Raw genomic sequence first — 18425 nt, 5'->3', positions numbered from 1 at the left:
GGCTTAGTTTTGCATGTTCCCATCCATCCTGCACGACGCGAAAGGGCCCCTTATCCACCTCTCCTGTGTACTAGGAACACCTCCACTGGTGATCAGCCTTTGCCTGTGTTTGTCTTGTGGAGAAGCAGCAGCACCTTTTCAGGAGTGGGTTTTTTATTCAACAAGAAGTCCTGAAGGTTTTGGATGCGGTGCTTCAGGGATGTGGGCACTTTGAGAGCAGCATCACCCACAAACACAAACAACTGCCATCGATTTTTCTGTGAATAGCACAAAAAAAAAAAAAAAGAAAGAAAAAGAAAAAACAAAGAGGAACAATAGCAACACACAAAAAAAATCTTGTCTATTGAACAATTCACTTTTCCAGTCTGTGGATACCGCTCTAACTAAGTACAGCACTTTGAGAATTGTTCACATCGGACGGACTGAAGAGGGAGGCAAGACCTGTGGACCGGGTTTTCCCTCGCAAGCCTGAATCGGCTCTCGCTACTTATCCCGTGAAAAAAAAAAAAAAAAAAAAAAAAAGAACCCTGAAGGATAACACGCTTGGACGTTTATTTCCCTAATTTCGCAGGAGGCTCTTTTTTCACGCAAATTGTCCTAAATGTTTGGGATTCAGGAAACTATACCGCGGGGTGGGACGACGATGAAGGAGGAACCGCTGGGTGGACTGAACTCGGTCCGCTCCTGGATGCACACAGCTGGGGTGGTGGATGCAAACACAGCCGCCCAAAGGTACGCATGCCAAAAGCATCTGATTTTTCTCACGCATTCCCTCCTCATCATATCGACCCCTCAATCCCCTGAATACTCTGTATCAATTACGGTCTCCCAATAAATGCCCCCCCTTCGGCTTTCCCTTCTTTCATTACATGAGATTACCCATTATTGTGACAAATCAAGAAATCTCCCCCGTACTCGGGCGTGCTTCTGCATCTCCAATGTTTCCATCAGCTTCTCCATCATCTAGTATCCCCGGTGTCCGGTGCTTAACCGAGATGGTCTCTTGTTTTCTCCCCGCAGCGGTGTCGGCTTGGCACGGGCACATTATGAAAAGCAGCCCCCTTCCAACCTCAGAAAATCCAATTTTTTCCATTTCGTCCTGGCGCTGTATGACAGACAGGGTCAGCCCGTGGAGATCGAAAGGACAGCTTTTGTGGACTTTGTGGAGAAAGAAAAAGTAAGCGGTGTATTTTAGAAATACATGCAACCCCCTGAACATAATCAGCACATGTATCGAAATTATGTTCCCTGAAAAGGCGGTGGGTTACTAAGGGGAAGTCACGTGTAATATTGATTATTTTTAAAAACTCAATTCCTTGATGACAGAGAGTGGTTTTAACAGCTAAAGGTGTTTCTCCTCTTTTGCACACAAACTATATATATATATATATATATATATATATATATATATATATATATATGTATATACATCCACTCATGTATTTTAACACACAGACATGTGGTATAATGACAGGCAGTTGTTGTGTTGATGCTGATTTTCACAAACTGTTTCTTCTGCAGGAACCAACCAGTGAAAAAACTAACAATGGGATACATTACAAACTACAGTTATTGTACAGCAATGGTGAGTTCAAATGTCATTAATATTTTGCAAACATGTGCAAGTATATCAAATATTGGTTTGCCTGCCTGCATCACACCACATAGCTCTAATAATAATAATAATGATGATAATGATGATAATAATAATAATACCAATAATAATAGTAGTAGTAGTAGTGGTTGTAGTAAAAAGCTGTCTGATAATTTTATAAATGTAGTAACACTCTGAGCTCTGTTTTTTTTTTTAGGACATGTTACCAAACTTTTTTGTTTTTTTCGAGGGTTTTCTGTCTTTTTTTTTTTTTTTCTTAATTTGTCGCCAACAATTCTTCAAAATTGACCAGTGCTCTTGCGTTTCTCTCCCCTGCAGGCGTCAGAACAGAACAGGATCTTTACATACGGTTAATCGATTCCATGACGAAGCAGGTAAGCTGCTGTTACACTTGTGTGTCCACGCACGGTGCAACTCTGCTGCACATCCATGGTTACACTTGTGCAAAAACCCTTAACACGCCGTGCAAATTGTCACCCCCTGAGATACATACACCACACACACAAAAAAAAAAAAAAAATCTGCTTGCAAAATGTAGTGGTGGCGTAAAATAAAATCAAATTACCGGTGTAACAAGAAGAGACAGCCTCCATTTGGACTGTTTATGTTTGGCCATATCATATTGCGAGACTCCAAAGTCGATTTTACTCTGCTTGAGTTAGGCTTCTTTGTAGGCTCAGTTTGTCCAACATTAAAATTTAAACGCTACGTCTGCTCCATATGATCTTATCTGACTTTTCCTGCACAGAGTCAGAGGTGACGCTCTGAAGATATTAAAAAAAAAATTTGCATAACGTATTATATTTATAAACATTAATATTAATATTGTTTTTGCAGAATTTCGCTCATCTTTGACTTTTAACCCAGAGCCCAGCGCTGCACAAATGTTCTTATTATGCGTCTTTCTACACGTTTTAAGCCAACGCAGAGGTTTGTAAGCTTCATTATAATTAGGGGAATAAAATCAGGCGTCCTCACTTCAGCTCTCCATCTCATGCTTTGTTTATAATCGGAGGTTTTAGGTAGAGTCTCCTGAATAGAGCCGTGAAGCCTGGGCCACTGGTCACAGACAACATTCCTGTGCGAATGATCCGAGTCAATGACGCAGAACAAGCAATTTATGGATTTCTGTTTCTACAGCTGCAAATAGCGACATAAATCAAACCAATATAGATAATCGCCCGGCTCCCAGAACCAAAAAAAAAAGAAAAAAAAAGAAAGAAAGAAAGAAAGAAAGAATAACACACACATCAGGTCAAGTAGGACAGCTTTAAAAAAAAAAAAAAAAAAAAAGAGTGATGCGACCTGGTTCAGATATGTCACTTTTTCAAAGTCACTCTCTCATACTCGCCTGAAGCAAGCCAAAAAAAAAAAAAAAAAACAAAAAAAAAACACAGAATTTATTCGTGGCAGAAAAACATAAACAAACATCACGCAGCTTATTTATTGTGTTTTGGTTTTTTTTTTTGTTTTTTTTTGTTATTTGGTTATTTATTTATTTATTTTTGTAAGTATTTTGTCAATAATGTAATGCTTTGCTTGCGTCTACACTTGGTGCCGGTTCAGTACGAGGGAGTGAAGAGTCTATCCTTAGAAATGGAAGAAGGAGGGAGGGATCGAGGGAGGGAGAGAAAGAGAAGAGCGGCAGAACTGATAGCTCCACGCCATCTGTTTCAGCCAATGCTCAAAAATTACTCAACCGTACCGCCAGACACCGCTTTTTATCCACAGAAAGATCATTGTTAGCGGCTCAAAATAAACAACAGATTGCCCATTAACACTTTCCCCCAAATATCCCCAGATTATAAGCATATTGATGACACTTCTATTGGATCTCTCCTTATGAAAATCTCTCTGTCTCTCTTTCTCTGTCTGTCTGTCTGAGCCACAGGATATTATCTAGATTAATAAAAAAAAAAAAAACAATTTAATATTATTGTCAGTAGCCTACCATTATTATTTCCATTTATTTTATAATTATGTTTTTTATTATTGCTGTCACTAAAAATACTGTTGCTGCTCTTATTCTTGTTGTTCCTATCAGTTATTTTTTTTTGTAATTGTTTATTTGGGTGGATGTAATTGATGTTTATATAAATTAATATAATTTATCACAGTGTGATTATCTGAACCACACTCTTACTCAGCCTTTGCACTCATTTAATATATTGTGTTGTCCTAACATCATGTGTGTTCCTGCCCTGATTTATTTCATGAAGTTCAGGAACAGCAGCTATGTTCGTCTAATTATTTGTGAATTAATGTGTTTAAGAGATGGCTGTGTGTTCACTTTTATTTCCATCTCATTTCCTTTCAAAGGCCATAGTTTATGAGGGCCAAGACAAGAATCCAGAAATGTGCAGAGTTCTTCTTACTCATGAAATTATGTGCAGGTAAGAATTATTATTATTCTTGTCATTGTTGTTATTATTTTTTTTTGTTGTTGCTCTGTCCATTTTGCACGTCCAGGCAGAAAGTCACCTCCACTCCCCTTCAATAAGTTTCTGACACTCGTGATGTGATGCAGCAATCCACACTGTCCTGTGGTCCTACAGCAATCACACACTCACACACACTCATACACACACTCACACTCACACTCACACTTACACACACACACACTCACAGAGAGAGAGAGAGGGAGAGAGAGAGAGAGAGAGAGAGAGAGAGAGAGGAAGAACTGCTGTCATTTCTAACTTTGATAGGATGTGATTCAACTTTGATATGAATATGAATATGACAGTGAGAATGAACTGACTGTCTTTTGCAGTGAAGGGAAACTGAATGTGTAATAAACAGTCAGTGACACAGTACATAAGTTATGTTTTTAATTTTTAGTTTATTTATTTTATATTTTAAGAACTGTATGTCACTATTTGCTCCTGCCAGAGACAATGTGTTTTCTGTTAAGTTATGCATAGACGCTGCCTGCTATGTATCCATTCTTTTTTTTTTTTTTTTTTTCTTTTTAGCACAGAGTCAGTTCTCGGTTGATCCCACCTGTCAACAATGATCAGCGAGCCTTTTAGCGTCATTTAACCACATAAATCTCCACCTCTCATATTGCGCTGCTTTTCAACGGTGTCATTGATACTAAAAGGAAAAACGCCTTTTGTTGTTATTGTTGAGCTCAGCATGAGCTTTGTGAACATTGAATTCGGATACTGTCGGTTAACCTCTCCTTTGTTGCACCGGTGCATTGTTCAAGTTACTGGTTGAGAGCAAGTGCAGCATGAGAGCTGAGAATGATTTGTCTTTTTCCATGCATAAACTCATCACTCACGCTCAATTTATACATGCATCCATCACTTATTTGTGACACGGTGAATATGCTTGTGCTCTAGAGGTAATATATTTTTTTTTTTGTCAAGAGGAAGTGCGTTTTGCTGCTGAATGAGCAACTACTACTGCTGCCTATAATCAGTAGATATAAGTAGTAGAGTGGATATATGTAATAAGAGCAGTTATAATAAGAATAAGCGTTTAATCTTTTAAAGCTTATTTTTTATGCTTGTAATACGCTAGTTTTGAATTATCCTTTTGCTCTAATACTTTGCAGCACCTCAGCTATAAAACACATCTTTATTATTGCTGCTAGAAAGTCATGTAAATCAGACATATTTAAGTAGCGTGTGGCTGACTGACAGTAGCTTTGCACACAATCTTTGTTATTCTTTCTGCACCATATGGCATAAATCAATCCTATTCACATATGTTTATATGTTTTCATTTCACATGGAGGCTGGGATGATGTATTTGTTTATTTTTGCAGTTTTGATTCAAGTTCTAATCAAAGACGCGAAAGGCGGCGAGCTATAGGCTTAGGGAGGAGATGGTTGAAACATGTGGTGGAAGATAGATTAGTGCTTTTGAGGCCATAATTGATAAATGCCCCGCAGAAATATTGGTTGAGGGTGGCACCTTGCATCTCCCTCAGAAATAGCAGCTTGGCAATTAGAGGTAAACAAAAGCTGAAGCTGTGAAAAGTGACTCCCCTGCCTCCTGGCCCAATCCCCACTCCCCTCCCCTCCAACACTAAGCCAAACAACACAACATGTTGTTTTCACCATTTTTATCAGCCATCAGCATCAATGGAATGGATAGATTGGGTGAAGGAAATCTCATGGCAATTTCATTCCTGATATCAAAACCACTCCAAGGCACCTCATAAATGCATGTGCTTTTGTGTGCATTATTTATTTATTTTTATTTATTTAGCAAAGTATTTTCTTGTCCTGACACACACACACTGTCCTATGTTCCTTACAGCCGATGCTGCGACAAGAAAAGCTGTGGAAACAGGAACGAGACTCCATCAGACCCTGTGATCATTGACAGGTAGGCTGCGTGCAGCTCCTTCTGTGTTTGTGAACGGGGGGGGGGGGGGGGGATGAGCGAGTAAATGAATGAGTGAGTGTCTGACTGACTAAATGGATGAGCAGGCACACGGATCAGCTAGTGAACAAATGAGTTCCCTCCCGGTGTGCCAGACGGCCCAGTTGGGCTGACTTGCATCTTCTAGCACCACAGTGTGGGAACTGTGGGTGATTCTTGTGTGAGTGGCTGAGGGGTGTCTTTCCCAGGTACCTGTGCACTGAGGGGCGGTCACCACCTGGATAGGGTTTGTTCAATCACAGGTGGCTCAATCACTAGAGGATCATGCTGGGAATACACCTAATTAGCTTAGGCAACTTCGCATTTATTTGGCTGGCTTCCTCTCTTTGTTTACGACAGTGATGCTTACACTGTCAATAGTTGTTTTTCATTGACTGTTTCCTTCTCTGAAGTTAGCTGTGAGCTAGATGCCATTAAAGTTTCGTTTTAGGAGGGATAAACATTTTATGTCTGCTGTTTTGTTCTGCACCTTGAGGAAAGTTACATCTGCCGCATTTATATCACCCCTCATCACTTTCTAAAGAGGGAGAATAAATGGCCTTCTTTCAGGCACTGGCATTCTCACACTGTGAAACTATATGTCCTGGTCAGTTTGAATATGTTTAGGTAGTGTGTGTGTGTCAGTGTGTGTGTGTGTGTGTGTGTGTGTGTGTGTGGTGGATATAGGGGCGAGGTAGGGGGTTACGTTTGAGCGTCGATCTCAATGTAACTCTCACCACGTAGTAGGGAGAGACAGCAATGCTAATGTTTGACTAGCCGGAATCACTGTTTGCTTAGTGGAGAATGCCTGGTATCTGACAGAGGGGACAACTCTCTTATTAGTAATCAAATAGGGCTGAGCAGTTGTTGCTGCCACTCCACTCCAGCAGCTTCTCATGCATCAGGAAGTAGGAGCTGGCTGCCCTGGGAGCCTGGATGGATTACCAGAGCTACTGCTGTCTGAACTCAAACTCACACAGACACACACGTAGATAAATGCAGATATGCACACACACACACAGATGAGGACACAAGCACGCAGACAGGCAGACACCCACACACGCACGCATACACGTCCTCATACGCATGCATGCTGCTTGTATGTTTTGTCTATGCTGTTGCTCTGGTTGAATGTTTATATTCTTTATGACAGTGCACAAGAAAAGTACCGATGTGTTTAGGACACAGTTTTTTTTTCTCCTGCTGTATCTGGTACCGAGTGGATTGCTTCATTTATTAGTCAGATGCAGGGATGATGGTGCAAACATTAACATATAACTTGAGACGTCTACTTTGGCTAATTTCTGCTGCTTTCATGTTTTGCTTTGTGTCGCTCTGCTGCCTTTTACTGCTTAGAGTTTCGCACACCATTGTTCTTCAATCTGCCGGACAAAACATGTAACATAAGTACAATAAGCAAAATGAATGCATGGAGAATTAAAGTCAAGAAGAGGGGTGGGAAAAAAAAAGAACAGGGGAAAAAAGAAGCGGATGGATATTGTAAGCTCAACTGGCTCAGGGAGGGCTCGGATTTTCATTGTGATGAGTCTGAATAGGAGTAGAGTATCCCTTTCCTTGCACAATGAGCGGCTCTGTTGAAACACAAAAGCATATGTTCCTCATTAGACCCTCCCATTGTCTCCATGTCGTAACTATGAGCCCGTCAGCTCACCCTAACAGACCCACACAGGTTCCCAGTGACTGTAGGAGGCTTGCAGAGAGGGGTGCTTGTGAAAGGTTGCAGGGTTTAGCGTGAGTTACGGACATGACCAGAGCACACTGTAGGTTCCCTACGTCAGATTATTTACTGCAATTACTTGACTATTCCCGCTGTGCATATGGGTAAGCTTTTAGTGAAAGCGTCCATGTTTTACAGCCGTTTCTGTTACAGCTGTCATTTTCTCATGCACATCATTACAGGCACCTGTGCTGCGGTCGCTGCTGGCAGAAACTGATTATTTCCAATTGAGTAGAACATAGCTGAGTGACATAAACCTAGAGGAGAGGTTTGATTGTTGAATCAGGCATGTCTCATCTGTCTACAATTACAGTATGAAAACCAGCTAGCACAGCCACATTTCCTAGAGAAACAGTAGCATGGCCGAACCTTAAGAAACAGATTTGGAGTGAATCATTGATGGCGTTCATTCGCTGTAACATTTTCCCAGATGGTAAGAGGGGAAAGCGCACACAGCTAGCTGGCATCTAGCAAGACATTAACTGGCGTTCCCATGGATCTGGCATATCCAACGGAGTTTGGGAAACTTATCATTCCAAATGTGTCCTATTTTCCTGCGGTCAAGCCAGACATCTGTTTACCCTATTTTCTCTCAGAGTTTTGATACAGATTTTCACTCAGATTTCTGAAGAGGAGGAAGGATTCTCTTAAAAAAAAAAAAAAAAGAAGTTGGTTAGATATAGGCCCAACAGCTGTCACAAAGTTTCAGCACTGCTTGGTCTTTAAATATTTCAGCACTTACATTTGATGCCCTTGCATTATTCAGACTCATTTTTGGATGAAGAAAGGCCCTATTTTTGTTGCATTCATGTGTTGTGACTCAAATTTCAATATCTTTTGGGAAAGTCAGTATATTTTGCTCTACAAAAAAAAAAGTGTATTGTCTTCAGTAGTGTGAGTATACTTTTTTTCCCCCTTTTCTTCCAACATCAAACCAGATTAAAAATGTCAAAGTCTGCTGCTGCTTACATTAAATAAAAGAAGCAGTAATTTGTTTGTATGATTAATTGTAGCACTGTTGCTATGACCACAGCACTTTTCAGTTTGGTGTAATCATCTCTCCTCTTTATAAATCCAGCAGTGCTACGGATGTCACATTTATAAGTTAATGGTGCCTTAAAGTAAGTGGGGGTGCAGGTTTATTCAGTTGGTAATTTGAGTCTTTAGAGTTATAGTGATGAGGTACCGATATCTGATTAGATGGTTTTCCCATTTACAGTGCATGTAGTGTATAGCCAAACATAACTCAATTTGCGATGACTCTCCTGGTCTGGTATCTGTCTTCACTCTCTTGCATATTGACTTTGTCTTCTCTTGTGTGAAAGATTAGATACATTGTTCAGGCTCACACATGGATTTTGTAATAAGACAGCACATGTTGTTGAAAGAGGAGAGAAAATGACTCGTTCTGTGTGTCGGGGTTCAAAGGTCACTTTTTTATTCTGAGAAGCTGGAGCAATTTATGCAAGTCGAATTGAGACAGACAGAGCGAGAGAGAGAGAGAGAGAGAGAGAATGTGTGTTATCGGTGTGTATTCAACCCATATATGAATTTTGAATTTAATGTATGTTCATACAGTTTAACATCCTGTGTCAATTTACGCTGCCATTCAGAAACGGATTCTGGACCAGAGCTAAACATGTCAGCTCCATTTATTCCAGCGGCCACGGCGCTCCCTTTCACTTCCTGTCACAAAGGTCAGAGAGCACTGACCTTTGGAGTGCAGCCCAGCCACTGAATAATTCATGACATTGACTTGTATTTCCCCTTATTTTTTTCCCCTTGTCTCTTTTTTTGGTCAGCACACATGGTTGTGCTGTGGGAGGCTTTTATTCATTTAGCTCATTTATAAAGGCCTCCCCGCACCTGTTCGTGTGTTAATGCAATTAAATTTTGGCCTAATGTAAATTTTGCTTAGCTTTCCGTTATGTCCCTCATTAGTGAGCCTGTATTTTCTAAATGACTTTGCGTTATCGTTCATTTGTGGAACACCTACGAGGTCATTTCCCAGAGTGCACTTGACTTGTTGTCAAGTTGTTTACCAGAAACAAAGGGCTGCAGCCTTAGAACGTCTCACATGTGGTTCCCTCGGCCTTCTAAGAAACAAATCGGAAAATTTGTGTGCTCCCATCTGGTTTTTGCAAAACCGTGATTACCTCCAAAAGCTGAACAAATGCCAGTATTTATAAGGTCAGCCCTTTATGTGGAAATGTGATGTAAATGAGAATCAGCGAAAGGGGACATTAAACAAAATTAAATTCATTGTCTCCTTTAATGTCATTTACATTTTTGGCTAAGCCCTGGACTGTCAAAGAGGATTTCTAAAACCATTTTAATTGCACATCAGCATTGGAAAAGAGGGTGTGTTTTCACTGAGCGGCTGTCTTGATAACCTGCAAAGAGAAGTGCGTTTATGAAGTACCTAAATGACATGTTTTCACTGCATCTGCAGAGGGGCAATTAAGATGGCACTCAGTAGGTAGTGTTAATCTAGCATTGTGCTCGCACCATCCATAATGAAAATGATGCAGTGGATGGGGTCACTGTTGTTGTGATTGAGAGTTGATTGCTGCAGGTGTTCCTTCTGGATTTTTTGCATTATGCCACTGAGCTCTGGGACCTGCGCTGCAGTGTTTCTCAAGACTTTACAGTGAGTCATTTAAAGCTGTTAATTTGTGTAGGAAATGCTTTTTGCCTATATTTACACACATGTGCACACACCTTTAATTTGTGGCTTAACAATATACCCACAGTGGTGTTTTATTTATTGCTGTGTTTGGTGTAATTCATGTGACAGATGTGGGTTTTTGACGCCCATGGAGAAATGGGAGAATAAACTGGCCACCCCTGCCTAAGTCGACATGATGTTTGAGTGAAGCCTGTCTCCTCCTGAGCCAGAGTAGGAAGAGCAGGAAGTGTTGAGAGCGAAAGCTGTACTTGGCAGCTCTCCTTTGGCTTGCACTTGCCGAAAAATGAAACCCAGACCCTCTCTGCAGCCTCAGAGCCAGAACCTCCTTCCCAGTGCTCCAACATCCAGGATTGGGTAATACTGTTCACTAAGCAAAACATTACCTCAAATTATTCTCGCCCTGTTTTCTATTCCCTCCTCCCTCATGTCGGTTTTATCGCAGTTTGTAAATGTCAAGACACGTACAAAGACGCACAGTATAAATGATATTTTCCAAATTATGCTCACATGTTTGGGTTCACATGAGTGGCGGCTGAACGTAACGTGGTGCCTGACGTTCCCGAGGGAGACCCACCTCACTAGGGTAGGATTCCCCAGTGGCATCAGCTAATGGCAAGACTTGACAACAGCAGAGAAGCCGGGGGTGTTGTGTTTTACTAGCGCTGAGCAGGGGTGATGACTTTAACATGTGTGCAGAGAAAGACGGAGATGTTTGTGTGGTGTGTGTGCGTGTGTGCATGTGTGTGTGTGTCTCCGTGCGTGCACACACTTGCATGCATGTGTGTGTTGGTGCACTTTTGTGTTGTGTGTGTGTGTGTGTGTGTGTGTGCTGTGCTAAAGAGAGAGGTGTGCAGTACGAAAGAGTGGTGCGGGCCAACAGAGCGACGGATTCGGCTCCAGCTTGACGGCAGTGAAAGACGAAACATGGTTCCACATGTGTTGAGAAAGAGCAGTCCATCTGTCCATGGAGACAACCCCTCCCCCCCTTCACCACCCCCTTCTCTTTCCCTCTTTCCTTCTCTTCCTCTCCTTCTCTTGCACCCCCCCCCCCCACTCTTTTACTCCCCTGGTTCACTGCTGACAGAAACAAGGCCAGAGCTGGGGTGATGGGATGAATGCTGGGCCAAGAGCAACACTGGACCTTGTATACACACACAGTTACACACACACACACACACATCCTGAAGAGAAATAAGAAAAGGTTATCAAAGATTTTTTGTTTTTATATGTTAAAGTTTGCTATCTTCAGTTGCATTCACTGACTTGGTTTAGCGCTGCGTTAATGCGACTGTTGGGAAATGTAGGTGATTTATTTTGATATTATGAAAGAAAACAATCTATTAAGCTGTGTTCACTTTTCCCTGACACTGCTGCAATAAGCCACCACGGTGAAAATCTTACATTATTGAAATTAAATCTGAAGTAAATAAAACATGCCACTCTTTCTCAAATATTTAGCAGCTCTCCTTTATAATTAAACTCTGTGGCTGTTTTGAAGATGTTGTTTGGTTTCTTAAAGCATTAATGACGCGAGAGCTTTGTCAAACAGCTCCTGATTCTGTGAATCACATTTAGGTCACTCAGACCAATGTTTTTTTAGCCATTTTTTCTTTTGAAAAAGGGTCCCCTTTCTTTCTCTTGGCATGTTCTCACTCCCATTCAATCCTTATTAGGTTTCCCCTAATTGTCAAACAAACTGTTGGGTCAACCTCAGTCGTATCTGGCCGTAAAACAGCACATTAGGCCCTGGTGAGGGATATATGTGGTATTTCATCGGAGACGGAGTAATGCTGGGGTTTTATGGTTAAGTACCAGTTCACGCCCACGCCATTTGTTTCGCATTAGAGTGGAGGTTTTGTAAATCAGATCAATATGTTCACTGAGATGTGATTCCTTGTCGGGATCTCCCGAGTCGTTCTTTCCTCAAGTATTTTTCTTAGGGGACTGGTTGTCGATGCACACTCTTCCACTCCCCTTCCCATCCTTCCCTTTTTTCCCCTACCTCTGTCAGTCCCTCCCTCCATCCCCACCCTCCATCTATTTCCATTTTCTGAATGTAGCAATTTGTAGTGTGACACGGGCAAGATTAGGATGGGAAGCAGTCTGAAGATTTCATCGGACATGGTCCTGCTCCCGCTGGTGTGAGGTCACAGGACAAAGATGGGGGAATTCAGGGATAGGGTCATCAGTTACCTCGGGGAAACGAGCTGGTCTGCTGGCTGCTCTGTTGGCCCCAGGGGTGCCTGGGATGTATCGGAGGAGAAGCCCCAGAGAAAGAGCCCTGAACCAGTGTCATTTATTAAAAGTGACAAGTTATTTCTAACTATAGCTCTGTTTTTATTGTTTTACAATGCTGTCATTTGGAACAGTGCCCCTCTGTTCAAGAATCACAAACAAGTGATGAATGAACGAGGCGACCTGCTTTTTTAACATTCACACATGCTGGATGCACTTTGGTGACACGTGTGCGCCGTTAGATTATATTATGAATTTTGTCGGGGTGCTTGAATTAAACAAATGTGCAAGTTTAATAAAGATCGACTGTATGATAAGTGTAATAAAAATATTTCACCATTCACCAGTTTTCTCTAGGACATTTGTTCAGTAAATTAATAACAGCTTACAGTATGAATCTCAAGCTGACCTCCGCATAATCAGTTCCAGAAGTTCCACAGAACATGACCACACTGTGGTGCATGTGTGCACAGAGAGCAGAGCCTCAGCGTCTATTTTAGTGGTAGAGTTGGTTGGATTTTCTTTTTTTTTTTTTTTTTTTATTCTGGAGTTTTGGAGTAAAAAAAACATAAGATTCAAGCTAATAATGGAGTATTTATTCAATGTTTGACCAGTGCTCTTCACTGAGGGTCACTAAGGTACTCTGCTCCCCCTCTTTTTTTTTTACTGCCTGCCCCAACTGCGTTAATGATATATGACAGAAATTTCCTTGTGCTGGTTCAGTGGCAAGAAAGGTCCTGGCTAGTCTATATCAATCCATCTGACTTATGTTCCCATGTCTTGAATTACCGCTTGATGGAAACCTGCTGCGGGCTTCTTTTGCCAATTGAAATCAGATCTCCTCCACAGCCTGGTGTGATATTGATCCATATTCAACACCCAGGCTGCCGATCGATCAGTATTGATTTACAATAAAAAACACTCCTCTGCTTGTTCAGCACTGCGATCGATACTTTAAAGCAAAAGAAGAAGAAAAAAATGTAAAAAGAAGAAAAACAGGATTGTGCTTTCTTTTTTTTTTTTTTTTTTTCAATGCACTGACCAGCTGGAATTTATAAAAATGTGAGGAGATGCTCCATGTCGTTAGAGGAGTATGAGTTTAAGTGACCAAACCTTGACCACGCCGGCAAACCAGCGACGACGTCTCGTCTGCAGTGAACAATGATCCTCTCCCGCCATGTGAGACAAACCAATAAAAATGGTTTAACAGGATGACACTTCTATAAGGACTCATTTATTGAAGGAGGTGTGTCTGTTTCTGAATTAGTGGCACATCTGCACTGCAATGGGGAGTGCTAAAACTGTCATATCAAATCTATCTGAAAATTGAAATGGAATGCTAAAAGTGGTGGTTGAAGCCCGAGCACTTTAGCTTGATTTCAGCGTGTTAACACGATGACATGATTTCCTGTGGTTGTGATATTAATTCGTGTTTCATTCTCCATCCCGCCCGCACACACATGCTGGGCCTCTGCCTCCCACACGGTCATTATTAGGGCCCCGTACAATCTTGAACACACTGAAACACAATAAGGTGACCAATTCAGGTCCTGTCCAGATCCACTTTTCTCCCTGTCACATCTTAGTCCTAATCTCTCGGACTTCCTCCCCTCTGCCAAGTAACCGTTCCCATCCAGCAGGTCCCACCACTGGCCCGGGCTGCCAACATCTGAAAGTTATTATCCCCAATCTCTGACATCCAGGAGTTTACAGTTATATAATGATGGGGAAAACCACATGTCCCCAGAGGCAGGGAACATTTTTGAGATGCCTCCCCATCTGTTTTGGGGGAGCTGCCCATTTTGGGCCAAACTCAGAATGGCAGGCAGGCAGATTTTTTTGTAATCTTTTATTTTCTACCACTGGAAAAGGCCAGTCTGGGAGTCATTATATGGGGTGATAAAGCAAATCCAATTGGGTCAGGTTCCCCTCCACACAGTGCTGGTGGCACCAGCTCTCCCTGCCTCGCTGCTCGTCCCTGACTGTGTAAGTGGTGGTTGTTTGTTTGTCCTAGAGAGGCTGGGCTGGGGGACTAATGCAAGCCCGGGGGCCAGCCAGGTCGGAGGCGACGGTAAACCCGAGCTGCCTGGTGTAGCAGTGCTCCCTCACTGCTGGCTTGGCCTTGTTTGGACTGCAGCTCCGGTTTGCTTTCTTAGAGGGAAGCTGAGCCTCCGTAATCATTGAGCCTTTCGCTCGGGTGGGGAGCACTGCCGAGACCAGAGGGAGTGATGACATAGGTCCGCAGAGGCCTGGCCCAGTCCACCCCTGCTGCTCTTAGCGTATTTATTTTCTCTTCTCATTGTATGGTTTAAGTCACACCGTATTATGTTCGGACCCTATGCACGTGCGTAGGCACCCAGATGTGATGAGGTGCATGGCGTAAAGCTGTAGGCTTTGTTTTTACTAATAACGCTGGGGATTAGTGACTTGCTGACCTCAGTGTAATCTTTATTAGTCTGTTAACCATATAGTCTAGTTATGAATAACTGATGTGAGAGCAGTGACACAGACATGCAGTTCAGGACAACACTAATGGGAAGCCTAACCAAATTGCATGCTATTATTAAATCAGTACGCAGCAGAGTATTTCATGTTACGTCTCGATAAATGTATGTTTCTGCTAAAGTGTTCCAAAATCTGACAGATTTAGATAATTTAAGACACCCATCTTGCCCCCTGGGCACTCCTCAAAAATGTTTTATTCAACATCACCACTCTGTTCTGTTTTGTTACGTTATTGAAATGGGTTGTCGATTCGAATAGAGTCAACCTGGTGGGCCAATCTCATTGTAGCCAGTGGAGAGTGAAAGCCATCTCTGCAGTATAGGCTCACCAGAACACACACAGAGATTGGACGAGGGGGGCAGTGAGAGCGAGAGTGCCTTCTCCAGATGGAGATCCCAGATATGGGGGAAAATGTCCGGGCCATTTTCCAGGGTTTCCATAATGGGAATCTACCCCTTGCTTGCTTATTAAGTTGTGCACACAAGGAGGAGTGAGAGGAGAGATGAAGAAGAGAGGAGATAAGGGCAGGCAAGGCGAGAGATGGACAACCTGCGCGCCGTCACCTCTCTGTTGTAAGTGTCAAGCAGACCCTGTCGGAGAAATCACAGGTCATGTGGATAGATGATTGTCAAAGCACCACATTGATATAAGGGCTTTCCTTTTTTTCTTTGAGCCGCGGAGGCGCATGATAAGATTTGTTTTTGTTTTCCGTTGGAGAGGGAGAAAGTATGACATTCAGGTCAGGGAGGTCGGCGCTGAGGGTCACAGGGTCGCAGCCTTTTTGGTACCTGAGTAACCTCACATGGCTAAGCCATTTCTCAGGCTCCTTGAAATGATGGTGGGGTGTGGAGAGGAGGGGTGGGGCGGGGGGGTGGGTTGAAGGGGTGGGCAGGAGAGTGATCTATCAGCGGCAGCCGCAGACATGCAGACAGCATGGCAGCTACTGCAGCTAAACAGAGTGAGACAGATAGGCAGAAGTCTCTCATACGTAACACCAGGAGCTTTAAGAAGACAGTTCTGAGTGTTATGGATGCTTGACATTGACCTCTTAGACAGAGACGGTGTATTTATCAAGGTTGTAGGACAATGGTGTATTTGTTTGTAAATTATTTAGTTCACTGGGTGAAATGCTGCTTTCCTCACATAACACTTGCCACTTTTGTACGATAAGAACAATCTGTTTCTATTCTGCCTTTTGTGCCTCTTATCAGCTGTTTCCTACAAGGCTTAGAATTTAGGTGATCATATTTTTGAGCGCTGTCAGTTCTATCAAGTCAAATCTCCTTTAAAAAGAGAAGAGGAAAAAAAAAGCTCTGAAGCTTACATTTTTCTGGAAGAGAAATATTTGTGTACAGATAGGCCTGTCATTCTGTGAAACAACATTCATGATTCTTTTATTGGTGCTCAGCCATCACCCCCTCTCTTCCTCTGTGGAAAAAAAGGGCTAGTCTACAAAGTGGCTTTTTGTCGTTTGAGAGAAGTAAACTTCATCAGGTCGACGGCGAGGTGTGCTTCACATGTCACTCAGTCGAGCTCCCTCCTAATGAAATGCTGCATACAGATTTCTGCCTGCGGGCTCAGGGGGATAAGACCGTGGTAACAGAATGAAACAAACCCCTTCCCATTCCCTTCACTCACACAGACACACAAACACACATACATGCAAAAACACACACACACACACACACACAAACACACCTTCATACAGCCGCGCGCACACACACACATGCACTCTTGCTGGAGAGCATCCATGTGAGGAGATCCAAATCTGCAATTTATTCAAATATTGATATTTCTACTTGTCAGGAGAAAGGTGCCTTGAAATTTCCTCTGAGTACTCCTGTCAAAAAAATAGCAGGAAATATGTCAGATAATTCATAAATGGAGTTCAGCGCTGCAAAGTCAGTTGGGAACAGCAAAAATATATATGCTTGTCAATGAAGAATAGGAGCAATATTACAGAGGCTGCTGCTCATTCTTCCATCATGTCAAGCAAACAGCTTTTGCAGACCCATAAGTGTATGTTTTTCAGTCTGTGTGTGTATTTGTGTATATGCATGTATATTTGTATATGTCCCTGTGTATGTACATGTGTATGTATATTTATGCATGCGAATGTGTGTGTGTGTGTGTGCTTTGGCTATGTTGTGACTCCTACTTAGATGTGTTTGTTATCTTTTTCCATCAAGACACCCCATTTCCCATCCTGAAGCAGCCAATGGGAATGTGTCTTTTTTTTTTTTTTTTTTGCAGAGGTCCGTAACCGGACGCTGGCCTCCATGTGGTTTGAATTAGGGCCCCCGAAACTGTGAAGGACGCCTCGAATGACGTGAGGCACTTGCAGACCAAATTCCATTCTGCTGAATGGTGGAGAAAAGAGCTCTCCGGAATCCTCCGAGATTTTTTGGCTCGGGCCCGCCAGCGATTAAAACAGGGCGGAAACCAATAACTCAATGAATCATGGGGCAACGTCCCATGAAATCTCTTACCCCTCTGTCACACCCTCATGCAAACCCAAATCAACTCAAACTGTGCTGATTAGTCTTTTTCCAAAGTGAAAAAAAAAAAAGAAAGAAATCGGACAAAAGTCTTGTTCTTTTCTCCTGTTTATTGAGCAGAACTTTCGACACTTTGAGCAGAAAAGGCACTCTCTCTCCCCTGCCTCCCCGCTCTGTTATTTACCTCCATTTTGACAAAGTGTGGGCTCCCTGATGATGCATTGCTTGACCATGTTGTGCCAAGGCAAGACAGAATAGGGCTCCACATATCTCCTGCGGTCATGTGATGCCATAGTTCATAGCAGTTGATGAGATGTAGTTTGGCACAGCTTGGGACCCATCTGGGAGATGCAGATACGCAGACAGGAGAAGTATTTTACAGCAATGCATCTGCACGCTTGAAGAGCTATTTAGCATATGCTGCTATATGAGAGAATTTGCTTTGCTGTTGCCAGCTGCAGATTAGTCTTCATCTCTCAAAAACCTGACAGAACAGCTGATCCGCAGTCAAAGACGGCGAGAATTGACCAAAATATGTTTTGTGTCACTGCATCATGTTATTTCATTTTTTACGTCATTACTTCTGCATTACGCTGAATGTTTTTTTTTTTTTTTTTTAAAGTAATACAGGAAAAACACAGTGTATTTCCACTTTTTCTTGTAACAATAACAATGTCAAGCGGTGCAGTAGTGCTGCTGCCAGCACTGGCCGGTTTGTTTCTGTTAGCTCTAGCAGAAGTCAAAGCCCATGCTGCTGCTCTAACTCAAGTG

General features: G+C 42.4%; 1 protein-coding gene across 8 annotated transcripts in view; it reads left to right on the top strand.

The window, feature by feature from the left end:
* The window catches only part of LOC139622780 (transcription factor COE3), a 68699-nt gene continuing 50274 nt past the window's right edge, over positions 1-18425 (top strand). For 5 of the 8 annotated variants that reach the window (XM_071480367.1, XM_071480366.1, XM_071480364.1 and 2 more), the window contains exons 1-6: positions 102-732; positions 1021-1177; positions 1522-1585; positions 1934-1989; positions 3935-4008; positions 5885-5953. In XM_071480367.1, the coding sequence (XP_071336468.1) occupies positions 602-732; positions 1021-1177; positions 1522-1585; positions 1934-1989; positions 3935-4008; positions 5885-5953 (551 nt within the window). In that variant the 5' untranslated portion in view covers positions 102-601. Of the gene's footprint in view, positions 733-1020; positions 1178-1521; positions 1586-1933; positions 1990-3934; positions 4009-5884; positions 5954-18425 lie in introns of all 8 variants that reach the window. The other 3 variants (XM_071480369.1, XM_071480368.1, XM_071480365.1) reach the window with 3 other exon arrangements.

This window comes from Trachinotus anak, unplaced genomic scaffold (assembly GCF_046630095.1).
Source record: "Trachinotus anak isolate AG129_WGS33_773 ecotype Australia unplaced genomic scaffold, CSIRO_AGI_Tana_v1 ptg000007l, whole genome shotgun sequence".
Lineage (NCBI taxonomy): Eukaryota > Metazoa > Chordata > Actinopteri > Carangiformes > Carangidae > Trachinotus > Trachinotus anak.
Note: the sequence above shows the minus strand (reverse complement) of the source record. Positions and strands in the feature narration are given on the sequence as shown.